The sequence below is a fragment of the Chenopodium album genome, chromosome 27, assembly GCF_948465745.1.
Source record: "Chenopodium album chromosome 27, dcCheAlbu1.1, whole genome shotgun sequence".
NCBI classification, from domain to species: Eukaryota; Viridiplantae; Streptophyta; class Magnoliopsida; order Caryophyllales; family Amaranthaceae; genus Chenopodium; species Chenopodium album.
Window position 1 is genome coordinate 3,370,427 of NC_137860.1, and position 18,391 is coordinate 3,388,817.

The following is an 18,391-nucleotide window of genomic DNA, read 5'->3' on the forward strand; positions in this document are numbered from 1 at the left end:
AAATTTTGAACATTAAAATCTTCAAAAAGTCTTGCATGGCCCTAAGCTAAACTGTATTTATTTTTATTCAAAAAAAAAAAAAATTGTATTAATTTTGCTTTGATGATATATATCAACATTAATTTGACAAATTTGTTAAATGATTAAGCTGAGACTCAAATCAAAAGGCTAAACACTAACCAACTCACTACATGATTGATTCATATTGTGTTATTATTGTATCAATACGACTACATTGCCCACATCAATCTTAAATATTATAAGCATTAATGTCTTTTGTCACCTTCTTCTGTTTATTCTCTGATATGGAGAATAATAACAACAACAATCCTGACTTAGTTTTTTGAATGGGTGATTTGGTCCCCACTCCACAAAATAGCCAAACTCATGATAGAATAAATTACTACATGTGCGTAATAGGTAGCTTCGTGGGTCATTATCCACCTCCTGTGGAGTATGTACAACACGTGGTTAATTCCAGATGGGTTCGGAGAGGGCATATTACTGTGCATAAAATAGGATTTTATTTCCTATTCGAATGTAGGGATCGCGTCGATATCAGTTGTATTATCAGGAAGCATACCGCAGTGTTCGATGGCAGGATAATGGTGTTTAGACGCTACGAACCTCTTGATGTCCCTCAGCATATTGAATTTGCCATGGCGCAACTTTGGGTAAGGGTTTATGGTTTACCCTTTCCATTTTTAACTACTCACTGGGCTAGACAAATTTTTGAACGTATAGGGCACATCGATACTTTGGATCAAATCAACGATCGAGCACCACGTTTCTCAGAGCTACGGGCAAGGATGATAATTGATCTTTCTCAGCCGCTAATTCCGGGTTGTTTCATTCCGGTCAGTGAGGATAAGGTGGTATGGGTTTATTTTAGGTACGAAGGGGTGTTCAAGTTCTGCAAACAGTGTGGAATGGTGGGTCATTCCACAAGGAGATGCAACCTCACATCACAGGTGGCGCGTCGAAGGCTGAGGCAGCGCTTGGCGGCGCGTGAGCAGAGTGGGTTCCGGGTTTTATATGGCCCAATGGATTAACCTTTTTACACTAACATGATTCATGGTCTTCCGGACCGTTATATTTTCAGGAATACGGCGGTCAATCTCCGGCGGTTAGAGGAGCCGGAGGATTTGTATGCCGAGATGCGAAGACAGAGAGACAACGACATTACATGGTCGGATTTCGACCAGTCGTCTCCATCGAATGATACGAAAGTTTTTTATTCTGGGGATGATGATCTCGATGATGATTCGGATAATCATGGGGAGGTGGACTTCGCCCCTGATTTATCTCTTTCTCTGGGTCGGAGATTCGGGTTAACCGAAGACCCATATGCCCAATTTCATCCCTCTCGTCAATTTGCAGGTGTCGGGTCGGAGCAGCAGCTGCGGGTGTCGGGCATTCCTTCTATCTCTGTGGGTCGGGTTCTAAGGTGGAGCCCTAATCAACAATCTGGTTTGATTCACAGGGTCGGGTGCGACCCGGATTCCACGCAAGTTCCGAGGACTCGTTTCTTAAATTCAACTTTTGAGGTGGGGAAATCTTCTAGAAGACATTTTGATAACTCCACTTTTGAGGTGGGTGAATCTTCGAATGCGGCGGTGGATCGTCAAGAGTCAACTGGGCTGACTGTGTTTCAAACGTTGGGCATCGATGAGTGGGCCTCAATCCCTTTCACGAGTTTAAGCAACGCTGCTCCAACAGGTCTGCTTGAGGATATCCCAAATTTGGGATTTGAAAGCTCTCTAGCTGTGAACACGAGGAGCAGGGCTCCGCCACGGCAGTGGGTCACGGATTTGCCACCACCACCGAGGGTAAATCGACTCTCATCTTCAGTTTTTTCGTCTTTCCCTAACGCTTTAAACATTATTGAAGCAGGAAGGAGGTTGGTTCACTCGCTCCGAAATGGAAGAGCTTCTTCTCGGGTTTACCCCGAACCACTGCCGGACACCGCCCCTTTCTTCGACCCTGTTTTTCCGATGATGCCGAGGGTGGAATTTGATCCACCTAATTCACCAGCCTCACAGCCAAGTTTGATGGGTGTGGACGGGGGAAACAGTGAGTTTGGGAATTTTTCAATTATGGCCAAGGAAGAGAGTTTGGGATGAGATACACTACGAAGCTCGTTCTTGCAACGATGGTTCAGTTAGGGAGTGTGCTTTCACACCGGATTGGGGTGCAAGGAAAAGGAGGAAAACCTATGATAGATGGTCCGAGAAGGGGGGTTTCAGTTTATGGCAATCCGACAAAGAGGGGGGCTTTGAGTTCAAGTCCAAGGCAATTACCGACGTCGATATGGCTAGAGATTGGGGGGTGACTGTGCGTCTTTCTCGGCTTCGAAGGGCAGCAAGAAACAAAGGCAAAAAAAGGATGCAGTGTTCTTCTTCCTCCTCTTTCTCAAGTCCCACAAAAAAGAGGAGGGAGGAGGAGGTGAATTCGAACCAACAGTTAGAAGATGATGACATGGAAATTGAGGTTCAACAAGCTATTTGGAAGTCCATGGATGAGTGTTTTGGTGAGGCGGCTGCACCGGATCAGCTCCCGATGGATATATGAGGATTATTTCATGGAATTGTAGGGGTCTCAATGACACACTAGCCCCTACACATCCATATTTAGTGTGGCTTATTTCTACTAAATTTCCTATGTTCTTGTTTTTATCCGAAACTAAAATGCCTTTTGTTGATGTAAAATATTTAGTTGATTCGTTCACTCCAAATTTTTCCTATGGAGTGGATGCGGATGGCACTAGGGGGGTTTAGCGTTGTTTAGTTGGTTTCAAGGGGTTGTTACTTGTGTTATTTCTACTCCAAACTACATAGTTTGTAACTTAGATGATGGTAATGGAAGTAATAGTAATGTGATGTTTGTTTATGGTGAGCCTAAAGTAGAAGATAGAGCTAGAGTTTGGGATGAACTTACGACACTTCTTTCAATAACTCCGAATTGTCTCTTGATTGGTGATTTCAACCAAGTTGATTCTTTACAAGACAAGCTAGGGGGTTCTTTAGTGATAAAAGGGCTTGATGCCTTTGTCGATTGGAGGTTACACAATGGTATAATGGACGTGCCTTTCTCGGGTCCTCGTTACACATGGACTAATAACCGAGTAGAGAACGGTCTCATTTTGGAACGATTAGACAAAGCGTTTTGTATGGACCAATGGTTTGAGGGTCATCCGGAGGGAAGAGTGTTTCATGAACCAATAATGGTCTCGGATCATGCAGCAATAATATACTATTCGGACCCGTCAAGGCCGAAAGCTAATAGACCATATCAACTTGAGAGATGGTGTTTGCGTTTCAATGCAATCAAAGTCATGGCAACTGATACTTGGGACAATGTGGTGTATGGCTCTAGTATGTTTGTCTTAGCTAAACATCTTTGTTCTTTTAGAACTAGTGCTCAAAAGTGGTGTTTGGATAACCGTACTTTTTGGGGCGTAAATTGGCGGAGCATCACAAATAACTTAAGTATTCAAGGAGATGCAATTTTTTCAGTTGAGGAAGGAGAGGAGTATGTAAAGGGGGTGAATGATATCATCCCTAAATGCAAAATGGATTTCCATTATTGGCAGCAACGATTGAAAGATAAATGGGTTAGGGAAGGTGATATGTCCTCAAAAACCCTCTTCAACAGGGTTAAACAACGACAAAAGAGGAAAGAAATTCTAACCCTTAAAAATGATGAAGGGGAATAGATTAGCGGTCATGATAATATTGCCCATTTGATTCAAGATTCCTTGAAGAAGGTGTTCATTCCGGCCGGAGAAAGTGGTAGTCAAATAGAGGATGATATTGATCTGCTGTTCCGAGAGATGGTCTTTCCCCAATTATCAGTTTCAGAGGCTTCCAACATGGTTAAACCGTTTACTGGTCAAGAAATTAAGAAGGCGATGTTTTCCATTCATCACCTAAAATCCCCAGGCCCGGATGGTATCATAGCTGAGTTTTTCCATGTTCATTGGGAATTGGTAGGGCAGTCAGTTATTGAGGCGGTTCAGCATTTCTTCGACACCGGTTATTTATTGAAGGAACTTTTTTTTTTTGAAAGAATTTTATTGAAGGAACTTAATGCTTCTCTTTTAGTTATGCTTCCAAAGGTTGAACATCCGGAGGTTGCAGCTCACCTACACCTTATTAGCCTTTGTAACACCATCTATAAATGCATTACAAAATGCATGGTGAACAGAATGAAAGGGTGTCTCCCATCCATGATCACAGAATTTCAACATGCTTTCGTCCCGGGTCGGTATATGGAAGACAACATTTTGCTTAGTCAAGAGATTACTCATGTTATCTTAGGAACGAGAATTAAGACACCAATGGCTGCCCTTAAAATTGATATGTCAAAGGCTTACGATCATGTTAATTGGGTTTTTATTCTCAAGATTCTCAAGGCTTATGGTTTTCCTGACAAGTGGATACAGTGGGTGGAACAGTGCATAACTACAGTTTCTTATAAATCCTTGGTAAATGGAAGGGTTACGGAGTCCTTTAAGCCAGAGTGCGGTCTTCGCCAGGGAGATCCTCTTTCTCCTTACCTTTTCCTTTTTTGTATGGATATCTTGTCTCGTATGCTTTTGCTTGCGGAAGACATTAACTTGATCTAAGGGATCAAAGTTACTAGGCGATCGCCTTCCATTTCTCATTTGTTTTTTTGCAGATGATGCGATGGTCTTCTTCAAGGCCACTACCTCCTCCTGTAACAATTTAGTTGAGCTTCTAAAGAGGTTTGAAAGGGTTTCGAGACAACAACTTAACCTTCAGAAGTCTTTCATTCGATTTAGTCCGTCGACTACCACCCAGGAACGACAATGTTTTAAAGACATACTGAGAATGGATCAGAAAGAGAACTTAGGGACTCACCTTGGGGCTCCTATTGATTTCACAGGTCGAAGAGCGGATAATTTCCGTTTCTTGGTGGATAAGGTAGCCAACAGGATTTTACAGTGGAGCTCAGCCAGAATTTCACAATCGGCGAAACTCGTCTTGATCAACTCTGTTCTTATCAGTATTTCATCCCATGTAATGAAGTGCTTCAAATTACCCGTCTCAACGGCAAATGCGATCGACTCCATCATAGCAAGATTCTTCTGGGCTTCTAATGGAGAAAAAGGAATGCATTGGGTAAAGAAGGATATCCTTCACCTTCTAAAGGGGATAGGGGGTTTAGGGATTAGGTCGATGAGTACTCTAAACGAGGCAATGTTATTCAAACAGGTTCAGAGGATGCACTGTAACCCTCAGCTTCTAGCCTCGAGGGTGCTTTATCAGAGAGAGAGTAGCCCCTTTACTACAGGGCGGAAGGGTCAAAAGCTTGGACTTTCGCCTTCTTGGGGACGAAGAGGTTTGTTCTCAGTTACCAACAATTTGGTTGAGGGTTTTGCTTGGAAGGTAGGATCAGGGGATAGGATCAGGGCTGCCAATATGAAATGGGTCAATGGAAGAGTACCAGTCATGGCGTCGGATCAACCTTTGAGCGGCGTGGGTGCAGGTTTAGTCAGTGATCTCATGCTACCTGGGCCTAAAAGATGGAATGTCTCTTTAGTACGGTCGACCTTTGAGTGGGAAAGTGCTAGGGATAGTTTAAGCTTGGAATTGTCAGACGACCAGGATGAAGACCTTTTGTACTAGTCTCATCACAAATCAGGAAGGTACACAACTAAGACAGGGTATGCTTTTCTGCAAGGGTTAAAGGCCAAGGAGTCCTATCATACAGAGTATAAGGGGGTGTGGAAGATTCTTTGGAGGCTAAACATTCCTCCAAAATGGAGTCTTTTTCTCTGGAAGCTGCTTCTAAATGGGCTGGCAGTCAAAGCCAACCTCCACCACAGGGGCATTCCTGTACAGACTGAATGTGATTTCTGCGGAGAGGAAGAAGAAGACTACCAACATCTTTTCAGAGAATGCGCGGTGGCACAGTTTGCGTGGAATAACTGCTCGCTCATTCTTGACTTAAATACTACTGGATCTACTCCTTTGCGACAATGGATTCAGAACCATATCCTTCTCTTTTATAGCGAGGATGACATTCATAGCGATAGGATCACTAAATTGATAGTGACCCTATGGTGCCTATGGATTACTAGAAACGGCCGTGTCTTCCGAGGGGAAGTTGGGGATGGAGGGGTATGGCTGCAGCATAGAGGGAGAGCAATGACGGAGCTTGATATTTTCCGTCAGAAACAGGAGAGGATCCCTCAAGATCCAGATAACGTGCATATCCGACCGCCGGGGTTTTCCTATGCCTCAATAGGTTATGAGTCTTATAGTCCTGTCTATAGATCAATTGCCACACAAGGAGTTACAATTCTTTTCGATGGGTCGTGGAGGAAGAGCTCATGAAATGCGGGGATAGGATGGGTTTACTCCTTAGATGGCATTATGTTCGAAGACGGTGGGGGGCACTTTTGTAAAGCGGTGTCGGCTATACACCCAGAGGCAATTGCTTGCTTAATGGCGGTTAGATGGGCAAGTGCTAAAGGGTTTCCTAGTGTCTTTTTGCTCACGGACTGCTTGAATCTAGTTCATGTTCTTGGAAACCAGCTGTCAGCGGACGTAAACATTTTATGGACCATCAAGGACATCCAGAAACTGGCCTCCACTTTCAGAACGTGTGTGGTTTGGAAAGTTGGAAGGGACCAGGTGGGTAAGGCTCACGATCTTGCTAACTCTTGCAGGACTAACCTTTATAGCTTTATCAATTAGTTTGTTGTGTTTTGCTGTTGTCAAAAAAAAAAAATGTCTTTTGTCACGAAGATTCTAAAAGAGCATTTGAGCTATAAATCTCAATACAAAAATTGATTATATGATATTTGTATCCCATTTGAAATTGATTTTTGAATATCTAAATTATTATAAAAGTATTAGACTATTAGTTTCCTTAAAAAAAATTTGTCAACAGTGGTATGTGGTAGTCTAAATCAATCAATATAATTTAGATTTATTATTATTATTATTATTATTATTATTATTATTATTATTATTTTCAAGAACCAAATCGTACCATATTACTATATATATTTATATTAAGATTAGAACCTTTTAACCTTGAATTTTTGTACATTTGTAATGAAAAAAAAAATGATAAAACACACATAATTTTAATTTGGATATTTGAATTGGATGTTTGTCATTCAAAGCGACTCAAAAAATATGAAAAAAATGATAAAATACACATAATTTTAATTTGGATATTTGAACGGGACGTTTGTCATTCAAAGCGACTCGAAAAATGAATATAGGATCGGATATCTTACATTATCAAATCAAATGTGTATCAGAGTTTTGGATTTCTTTATACTACCTCTGTTACATATTACTGCCTCCGTTTTTATTTAGTTGACACGTTTTGACTTTAGCACTATTCACACACCTCCCTTTGACAATGTTTTGTGCTTTATACGTAATGAAAAATATAGTCATGTGGGATCTTGTTAGATTCGTCACGTTATATACTTTCAAAATATCAACTTTTCATGATTTTTGCTTATCAATAATTAAAGATATTAATGATTTAATAAGTGCATTGGCAAACGTGACTAAGGGCCTGTTCACATTTACTTAATTTCAGTTCAGTTCAGTTCAGCTCCAATCAGTTCAGTTTAGTTCCAATCATTTCAGTTCAGTTCAGTTCAGCTCTTAATTTCCCTCTCACATAAAATATTCATTTCAGCTCAATTCAGTTCAGTTCAGTTCAGTTCAGTTCCAATCAGTTCAGTTCCAATCAGTTCAGTTCAGCTCAGTTCATTAAATATGAACAGGCCCTAAAGAAATGTGTCAACTAAAAAGAAACGGAAGAAGGGTCTGTTCATATTTACTGAATTGAGCTGAACTGAACTAAACTGAACTGATTGGAACTGAACTGAACTGAATTGAATTGAGCTGAAATGAATATTTTATGTGAGAGGGAAATTAAGAGCTGAACTGAACTGAACTGATTGGAACTGAATTGAACTGAACTAATTAGAGCTGAATTGAACTGAACTGAAATTAAGTAAATGTGAACATGCCCGAAGTATGTGTTAAATGGTACCCAAAAGTAGCACTTAATATATAATGGAGCCATGGAGGTAATATTCTTACTCATCCCTAAGCTAAAAGTGCTAATTTTGAGTTGAAACTTGATATATATGAACATTAAATCGACTAGATTATTAAACAATAAACTTTACTTTACCTACTTATTAGATTAGCGAATTAAAAGCCTAAACACTAACCAACTCACTTCATGATTGATTCATATCGTGTTATCATATCACTTCGCTACATTACCGACATCTATCTTAAATGTAATAAGCATTGATGTCATCTGTCACGGAGATTCTAAACGAGCATTCGAGCTAAAACCCCAATACAAAATTAGAAAAAATGATCATTAATCAAAATTCAAAAGGGATAGACATTAAGAACCGAATTTCCTTGACGTGTTCCTTGAGTTGGAAGAAAAGTAGTGGACGCCTCTATCTTTTTCTTTATTAAATCAATTTCAAAGAGACATTTTGCCTTTTTTTAGGTAACAATTAAAGTTGACTAATTGCTTAACTCTCTTGTAATTTAAGTAGCTAATTCACTACCCTTTAATTTCATTGCATTTGTATAAAAACCCTTTTGCTGTTGCAAAAAGCTAAAAACCCTTTCCTAATTCAGGTACTCTTCTTACTTTGATCATTCTATTTTTCTTAATTTTAGTTTCAAGTTTTGATTTTGTTCATACCCATTTCAATTTAACTCTAAAGTTGATACCTTTTTATGTTTTTCCCAATAATTTCTTCTCAATTTTTAATTTTGTCTTAGCCTATTTTTCATTTTATGAATTGATTGAATTGATGTTGCATGATATATTCAATATATTATTTGTTAATCTGATTATAAGAACAGGGTAGAATGATTTGGTTATAAAATCATTCTTCTTATGGAATTAATGAAATTATTATACAGGTTGTTGATATTGTAGAATCTTTTATTTCTATTTTGATTTAGTGACTTGTATCAAGATGAATCTTTGTCGTTGGTTTTGAGTTCTGATCATTGTCCATTATTATGAAGGTGGTTAATGTTTGTTGGGTTTGGATTGTAATGGATTAATTGAATAATTAATTTGTTCTTTTGATTGTTGCATTGATGTTACTATTTATTAAAAAATTAATTGCTGAGTATTAATTAAATGGTGGTCGTGCTTTTAAATTAAGGGTCAATTAGAAACATCTCTATCATCAAAGGATAAGGTTGTGTACATTGATGAAGCCTTCTAGGCACTAGGGTAATATGAGTATTGCTGTAATATTTCGTTTGTCGGAAAAAAGGGAATTTTGTAGTGTTGTTTCTTCAAAATACAAATACCATGTATTAGAAGCTATAACATTTTCTGTTGGATGCCAAAAATAAACTAGGAGGAGAAGATTTTGGTACCTAGAGCTAGTAAGCCTAGTATTTCTGGTGGAGACGTGAGGAGGCCGAACATGGATGGGGTTGGACCAAGAAAAATTTAAAACTTCTGTACTTAATACATGAGGGGTTCTAATGGGATTGTAGTAGAAATTTTTTGTTTTATCATTTGAAATTTATTTAGAAATTAGAATATTCTCATAAAGAATGACTATTACTTCATAATGAAGGATAATATTTGCTTGATCATTGTTTTTTAAGTTCCTATAGCATTTGATACCTTCTTGGTCAATTTCATTAAGAAAGACTTCTCACAAGGTTAAGACAAATTGCTTATGAGATATTTTGTTGGCACTTTGTGTTGATTATTTTTGTATTCACCGTTCTTGGTCAAATTTGTAATGAGGAGAGTTTTGTTCTTTTTCAGAGATTAACTACCAGCACAAAGCAGTACTAGAAGAATCAATGGCAACAGGGGGTTTATATGATGATTTGGTGCAGGAAATTCTAATGAGGCTACCAGCCAAGACTTTGCTCAGATGCAGGTGCGTCTGTAGGTCTTGGTATTCCTTAATTACAAATCCCGATTTCATTTTGGCCCATGTCTGTTACAATAAGGCTAAACGCCATCTTGTCCTTTTGCGAAGCTTTGATCATGCAGAAAAAAAGGTCAGGTATAAACTATGCCATGATAATGAGCAATTGGATGAGATTATGACAATTGATTTTCCTTTTGTTAGTAGACATCATGATTATTTTAGGATGGTGGGTTGTGTGAATGGGTTAGTATGTTTGTCGGATGATATAGTTGAAGTAACAGATACTTTGATTTTATGGAATCCGGTTATTAGGAGATTTCTGACCCTTCCTGAACTCAAACTTGATGTTGAATCAACTGATTTGGGTCGGTCAGTTTTTGGTTTTGGGTTTGACTCTTCTAAGAATGATTACAAGGTTGTCAGAATTGTGTATCTTAAGAATCCGGATTTTGAAGCCCTCCAAGTTGACGCCAAAATTGCAATTTTTAGACTTAGCTCAAGTTGTTGGGAAGTTAATGGCTCTGCTTCAGTCCCTGTGCTTGATACCCGGCAAGCTTATGTAAATGGTGTTATTCACTGGTTGGCTTACAACAAGCTAATTGTGGGGTTTGATGTGAAAGGTGAGGCATTCAAAGACATGATGCTTCCCCAAACCTTGCAGGATGCCAATATTAGCGATTTAACCATCGCCTCATGGTGTGACTTGCTTTCTGTATTTGAAAATGGGTATTGGTCAGGGAAGCTTAGTTTGTGGATTATGAAAGATTATGGTGCGCCTAAACCATGGGTAAAGCAGTTTGTGATTGAGTCATTTGTAATGGTCAGAAGTCTAAGAAGCAATGGCTGTGTTATACTGCAAAATATCGGTGGCAAACTAGTTTTATATAATGCAAAGACCAATCAGTTTGAGGAATTCAAAACCCATGTTGAGGGTTCTATTCGTGGTTTTCATATGAGATCATACCTAGAGAGTCTAGCTCTATTAGATCAGAAGGACTCACACGGTGTTCTCTAGACTGTGCTCGAAAACCATTGGATGGTGCAAAAAACTGATGAAGACAAATATTGCTGGAGATGGGAATGAGTATACCCAGAACTTATATTAGGATGATCATGAGTTGTATATTCAGCCTGCCGGTATAAATAACTTTGTTTTTTTTCCCGTACGTGTTTGTGTGTTAATATATGAATATAGGTTATACATAGTGATGCTGCTGATGGATCTTGAATTTTCTTTGTAAACTCCATGGAGTGAAGTAGGTCAAACTGTTGATCTTATTGATGCATCAGGTCACATTGCAGGATAAGATAGTGTTACAATTATTCAGAAGTGTGCTGTAAAGTTATATGAATCAATGTTTAAGTCACACCTTGAATTGATTTGATGAGTTTGTCTGCATATAGTCTAAGAGTCCATGAGACTGTATTCTTGATTTGAAGTCCAATGTTTATCCTTTACCTACTACCATTAATCGATTGCAAAGTTTATAATGCTTGAGTGCACTTAAGGATAGTTGCTTCATTGCTTGTGTGACTTGTATTCAAGACTTTTTTACTCGCATTGAGGGTTACACCATTCGAAGCAGAGTGAGTTACTAACAGTCACTACCAAGGTTTCCAACTATTAGGCAGAGAACTAAACATGAAAAAAGCCTGCAACTCATCATCAATAACATTCTTTATAGTAGTCAAGCTATTAAAAATATCCTGAAGTCATTAAGATGCTTAGAGACTGACTTTACAGTATACACCTTCAATTTCAAACTAGTTTTTAGGCTCGGGCGATGTCCCGGGTTATTACATGGGGTTTATCATTGATTAACATTGTAATTTATGTCTCAATTTTCTTGTAAAAAATTAAATTTGTTATTGATATTGTGATTGTCATTCGCTAAATATTAATATTTTGTATTCAAAAGATTGCATAAAAAAACACGACTTGGTGGTAAGACACGTAGTTGTAGAATTAGTGGTTATGTGTTCAAATCTTTCTTTTTTATTAAAGTGCATGACATGCAGTGGAAAACAAATGAAAGAGAGAGACACGTGGCGTAATGAATAGTTAGGTGGATTATGTGGCAAAGTGGGGAGTCTATGTGTCTGTGTCAATTTTTGTCATACATTTTGTTTTTCAGATTTTGTTGGTTTAACAATGTTATCATTTGTTTTTGTGGTTGCTTTTAATCAGGTTCATGTAAATATTAGGAAGAAATGATAACAAATAACACGCGGTGACACAAGTTATATACGGAAAACCCCTTTGATACCACGGTACCGTTTGAGGAGTCTACCCTATACTTCTCTTATTGATTCACAGTCTAGAAAAACCCCAAATTAGTCTATAAAAGATTCACAATCCATCAACAACAACAATTAAAGATCAAAATCAGTGAGCAAAAGGTGTAGAATTCAGCCAATAACAATTCTAACCTAATTGCGGCTCAAAATGACGATCCGAACATCCGGGAAGTTTGAACACTATTTAACGGTGATATTCTGGTAACAAGTAGTTTTGTACAAGCTGTCCTGAAATATTCGAGAATTAATACCCCTCTTAAAAAATCTCAATTATCTCTCTTGTGTTCTGATTTTGTGTGCGTGTGCTGTTGCCTTCTTAAGAAACTACAAGTTAAGTCCCAAAATTGGACAGACTCTATACAATTAATGTGTTATAAAATAGACCAAAGGAAAAAATACATTTTACTACCACTTGGACTAGATCTATAACACTCTTCACCTTTCATATCATAACAGTGATGACACCAATTGTTCCTCACTTGACAAAAAACTACGAAGATTAGTTTTCTAGTTAATGACACATTAAAGGGCTGATTAATCTATTACGCAAGATTTGAGTTGGATATGGTGGGGTTGGGAAGGACCCATCTAACGACACGGTACCAACATTCATTGCCATTTAACTGACATGTGGCACCTTCTAGTCATGCTGCCACCAGGCCCACCACTAAATCTTCACTTTTTTTCAACTAATTAAAATTTTTCATATTGTTAATGATTAAGGGTCTGTACACATTTACTGAGCTGAACTGAACTGAACTGAACTGATTGGAGCTAAATTGACCTGAACTGAACTGATTGGAACTGAACTGAACTGAAATAAATATTTTAAGAGAGAGGGAAACTAAGAGCTGAACTAAACTAAACTGAACTGATTGGAACTAAACTGAACTGAAATTAAGTAAATGTGAACAGGCCCTAATTATACACTCAAATATCATTAACAAACCAAGAAAAAAATAAAAAGTATTATATTCAAGAAAATAAAAGTATACTATAATATTAATGTAAATAATAAGGCGGTTCATCAAATTCATATACTACTTACTAGTAGGTTAATTATAATTATTTTTCTACACTATCAAATTTAAAAACTTCAAGAAAATAAAACAAAAATGAAGGTACCAGTGGGATTTTTAGCAAAGCTTTGGAGCTTCATCAAATTTTTGCCCTTTTTCATTTCGCTCTTTATTTTGGGCATCCTCAAAGGTTATACTTCTCTCTCTCTTTTTTTTTTTTTTTTTTTTTTTTTTTAATAATATTTTTGTTACAATCATTATATATATATATATATATATATATATATATATATATATATATATATATATATATATATATATATATATATATATATATATATATATATATATATATATATATATATATATATATATATATATATATATATTTTGTTTAATTTTGCTTTTCTCTTAAGTAAGAAAAGATATCTTTTGTTACATGTTTAGTTATGTGATTAATTTGGAAGGTTAAGAGCTTGTATTCTTCCTTAAGTTTTGTTACTGTATTTAATTTGTAAGGTTAATTGATTGCTTAATCTATGTATTAGAAATTATAAGGCTGCCTATTGCCTAACTTTTAATACTGATAAAAAGTGTATGTGTTATGAATGGATTAAGAGCAGTAGGTTACGTTTGATTGAAGGTAGTCATTTTTTTTTTTTAAAATTTACTTTTGAGGACAATTGAGGAGATTACTACTCGTATTAGATTAAGGTGAATGAGGAATTGATGGTAAGAGTCGATGTTAAGAAACTTAATACAATATTTGGAATCCGGTCTTATCATTAAGGTCTTGTTCACTTCACTATAAAAAATAAAATTATGTGAAAATAATTTTAGTTCAGTAAAAATAAGTTTAGTTCAGCAAAAATAATCTCAGCTCAGCAAAATAAGTAAACTTAAAGACGAAATATAATAGAAAAAGTAAAATTAATATCAGTTAAGTAAAAATAATTTAAGTTCAGCAAAAATAATTTCATTTGACATCAAATAATTTCAGTTTAGCAAAAATAAGGTGAAGTAAAAGAGGCGTAAGTGAGTGTAAACTGTCTCAACACGAGATATAAATACTCTGTAGTCCATATAAAACTAATTAGACAAATAGGCAATGCTAATTGAAAGCTTTTAACTCATGCATTGGAGAGTACATATAATGATATAAATACTCCGTACTAATTAAACATATAGGCAATGATAATTGAGGGACAGGGTAGTCGAGTTGTATCTAAATTATTACTTCCTTCGTTTTCTTTTACTTGCAACACTTTCCTAAAAATGAAATGTCACAATACTTGCAACACACTATAAAAGGAAAGTTACTTTAGGAAAAACTATATTATTTCCCTTATTTAAAGCACATGGCCCACTAAATTACACTCCTAACAACCACTTTTCCCATTTTAAAGTGTATTATATATTTATATCATGTGAACCCTACATTTCTTAAATACCGTGAGAAAGCGTGTGTTGCATCTAAAAGAAAACGGAGGAAGTATGTGTCAACCACATTCTTGTGTCTTGACCTACCAAGTCTGGTTGTCCATGAGGATGTTAATGAGACATTGAGTCACTGAATGTCTATGTTGACCGTGTTTATGATCTCATTCATTACTAGCTTTGGCTTTGCATTTATTTGAAGATTTGCCTATACATTAAGCTCGAGTCAAGCTCCTGGTAAAAGATTTTAGGAGTTGCCTGCACAATCTACAGAATATGTCAGACATAATTGTTGTTTGAGGCTAAATTATTTTCAGATGGCCAATTGACTTCTTATTAAAGCACACTTATTCTCATTTGGATTTTCCAAGAATCAAACAAGTAAATGCCTCTTTACTACTCTGTAGTCTTAAACATGGCTACAAACTCGCTTTTTGCATTTTGTATGAACCAATGACAGTCCCAAAAAATTTCTTGTTTTCTACTAGCAGTTTTGCACTTCCAAGTGTTACGAATAACATTGTATGATTCTATTGTAGCAGATTCATACAAGTAGTAATTTCTAACAATTTTGTGGAAAATGATGTTACTTTTCTTGTGTGATGACTTATTTCACCCCTACCATTGTGAAATACGTGGTCAGGGTAATTTATAAGGTGGGATGATTAACAAGGAAAACACATTTTATTATTTTAACATACGAAATGTTGTGTTTGTGCATGGTGATAAATGAGATTTGTACAGAAAGATACGAAATAGATACGTACGGAAAGATGCATCATACGATCATGTAGGCTTTAGGCTAATCATATTTTGCACAAATTGATATTCTTGATCTGATTTACATATTGCAGCTTTAGTCATCAGTCCGATTGCAGCTGGCATTATCGGTGTTGGAAACTCTTCGGTGATTATTGGAATTTGGCCTGCCCATATCTTTTGGAGTTTCTACTGTGTAGCAAGGTGTGTTTTGGTCTCTTCATACTTTTCTAGCAGAACAAATTATATGCCTTCATAAATCTATATCACTTTCATGGTATTTTACTATTGTGTTCTTTTTTTTTTTTCTCTCTTTTTTTTTTTGACGGGTACTATTGTGTTCTTAAACCTATTGTATTTTGGCATTTGAATAAAAGAACAAAGAAACTTGGAATTACGCTGAAGATTTTGATGCTGCTTTCCTTGCCATTGCCTCTTGTTCTTTGGCCTATTGCTGGTATTCTTGGGAGCTTTATAGGTGGCTTTGGATTTGGGTTTTTTTCGCCAATACTTGCAACTTTTGAAGCTGTTGGAGAAAATGTCACTGACAAAACCTACCATTGCATAGTTGTAAGTCCGATTTGGTTATTCTTTACCGTCCTGAAGGACCTCAAACATTATTCTTCTTGTCAATATTTTACTTTTTCCATTGCAGCATAGATGAATTCTATGGACTATCGCTATTTTGGATTGCTTACATTTGATATTTGTTGTCTTAGGATGGCTGTTGGGAAACGATTCAGGGAAGCTGCACGGTGGTACGGGACTTCACTGATTTTTGCTTCCACTCCTACTTCTCCTACATGGATGAGCTCATTATGAAAAGACCCGATGATGAGAAGCCTCTAGAGATAAAGTAAAGATAAATTGTGTTTTTTTCCAAAAAGATTATGTGCTTGTTCATGCAGAATAATTTTAAGGGGTTGGATGTTTCCACTCAACATGTACTACTCTGTTGTCTCTTTGTAGGCTATCAAGGTTGCCGGGTTGTTTGTTGGTCAGCCTAGTCGGTTTGTTGATAGATGTACCTTCGATAACAGTTCTTGCTCTTTGGAAGAGCCCATACATGCTTTTTACTGGATGGAAAAGGCTAATAGAAGATTTCCTTGGAAGAGAAGGACCGTTCCTCGAGACAGTATGTGTCCCATTTGGTGGTCTGGCCATTATCCTGTGGCCTCTTGCCGTGGTTGGATCAGTTCTTGCTGCATTTATGTCTAGTTTTTTTCTTGGATTCTATGCTGGTATCGTTGTGCATCAGGTGTGTGATCTTTACTTTGTGAGAGACGATTTAATGTCTTTTTATATATAATCCGTATCACAAAAGTAATCACAACATAAATGATAATATTAATTCCATACGTATCTAAGATACGCTTACTAATATGCCTTGAAAAACCAGTGAGATGATGTTAAGTACTTAAATGGTCACAGGAAAAATCTTTGAGAATGGGAATAGCGTTTGTTGTAGCTGCTGTCTCACTCTTCGATGAGTATGCCAATGATTTACTCTATTTGGAACCCGGATCACGCCTTCCCAGGTATCTTACCGATCTTCAACCATTAAGTTTATTAATTTATGAACAAAATTCTCTTCCCTCACTATCAGATTACAATTGAACTTTTATGGTAATTGTTGGGACAGCCAGGCCAAGATATCGTAATCATGTCCCTCCAGATAGTTTACATAGAAGAACCTCATCATATGATAGTATAAATAATGTTGAAAAGGGTGGAATAGAAGAGCTAGGTGATTCAAAGCTTATCTCACAACGCTCAAGAACATTGAAAGCTGCAATTCAACAATATAAGCCTATAAAGGTAAGATGACATGCATAGTCCTCACTGAGTTTCTATGCCACTTTAGTAATTGCATTACTACCACCGATTAATCCTGCACTAGTACTTACGAGAAATAATTTCATCACCTGTAACAATTCTTGGTTGCTCATGATATTTTACTGCATTTTATTGGTGAAAATTATCAGGTACTGGATTGGTTGTTTAAATCATGTGAGGTGAATGGAAGGAAATTACTTCATGAAGGTCTGGTAAATGTAAAAGACATCGAAGAGTGTGTCGTGAAAGGGGACTGCAAGAAATTGGGTACTGCACTCCCTGCATGGTGCATTTTGAAGTGTTTGCTTGCCTCTGCTAAGTCGGATGCACCTGGTTTAGTCATCTGTATGGTTCTACCACACCTGACATGCTATAATTTTTTCAGTATTGACGTGTTTGCCCTAATCCTCGTGTTTTTCTTTGTATAGCTGATGAGGCAGATTTGACGATTACAAATTGGCCAAGAGATAAAATGTTTCAGTGGCTAATCGAACCTTTGATGGTCATGAAAGAGCAGATTAGAATATTACATTTGGATGACAGCGAAGAGGCCTGTTTGCGACGAGCAATCATGATTTGCAAAAATGAGACACCAGAGGATTGGGATAATATTGAATTTCCATCTGAAGATAATGTCAGAAGAGCACAACTACAATCTGTCATCAGAAGGTATGTATTTGCGTAACATTAAGATTATATGGATACGACTCATACAAGTAAAACTATGATTTTGCTTTCTACTTCCCAGCAATTTAAGTCATTTAGAGGGTTATGATTTAAAACTGCAAGTAATAAACAAAACCTTATTGTCCCTCTAGATTGCAGGGGATTGTGGGATCCATGACAAGAATGCCAACTTTCAGACGGCGATTCCAGAATTTGGTCAAAGTATTGTATATGGAGGCTGCCAGGACTGGTGCCTTGGTGAACTACATTGTGTCAAACTCTACGGGAAAAAATGCTACACAGAGTGAGAAGTTGGATCAAACCTCAGAAGAAACATCCAGGGGAAGAAGCGAGCATAACGTGGCAAATATTGTATAGGCAGGCATAGCATTTCTGAGATATTTTGGCAGTTGAGTTGCAGTCTTGCAGATGC

At 37.0% G+C, this 18,391-nt stretch overlaps 3 protein-coding genes across 3 annotated transcripts; all 3 read left to right on the top strand.

Moving 5' to 3' along the window:
• The first annotated feature begins 347 nt into the window (after positions 1–347).
• LOC145619027 (uncharacterized protein At4g02000-like) lies at positions 348–1,052 on the top strand. Its single transcript, XM_081673628.1, has one exon. It carries the CDS (start codon positions 348–350, stop codon positions 1,050–1,052), a length of 705 nt encoding a protein of 234 aa, XP_081529754.1.
• Positions 1,053–8,388: 7,336 nt separating this feature from the next.
• On the top strand, positions 8,389–11,328 carry LOC145620554 (F-box/kelch-repeat protein At3g23880-like). The gene is made up of 2 exons (XM_081675246.1): positions 8,389–8,666; positions 9,832–11,328. The coding sequence occupies exon 2, from the start codon at positions 9,870–9,872 to the stop codon at positions 10,956–10,958; it is 1,089 nt and encodes a 362-aa protein (XP_081531372.1). The 5' UTR covers positions 8,389–8,666; positions 9,832–9,869; the 3' UTR covers positions 10,959–11,328.
• Positions 11,329–13,348: 2,020 nt separating this feature from the next.
• Positions 13,349–18,336, top strand: LOC145621470 (putative membrane protein At3g27390). The gene is made up of 10 exons (XM_081676205.1): positions 13,349–13,450; positions 15,552–15,660; positions 15,834–16,026; positions 16,176–16,312; positions 16,426–16,714; positions 16,888–16,994; positions 17,103–17,274; positions 17,442–17,637; positions 17,721–17,961; positions 18,111–18,336. Exons 1-10 carry the CDS (start codon positions 13,357–13,359, stop codon positions 18,334–18,336), a joined length of 1,764 nt encoding a protein of 587 aa, XP_081532331.1. The 5' UTR covers positions 13,349–13,356.
• The last annotated feature ends 55 nt before the right edge of the window (positions 18,337–18,391 follow it).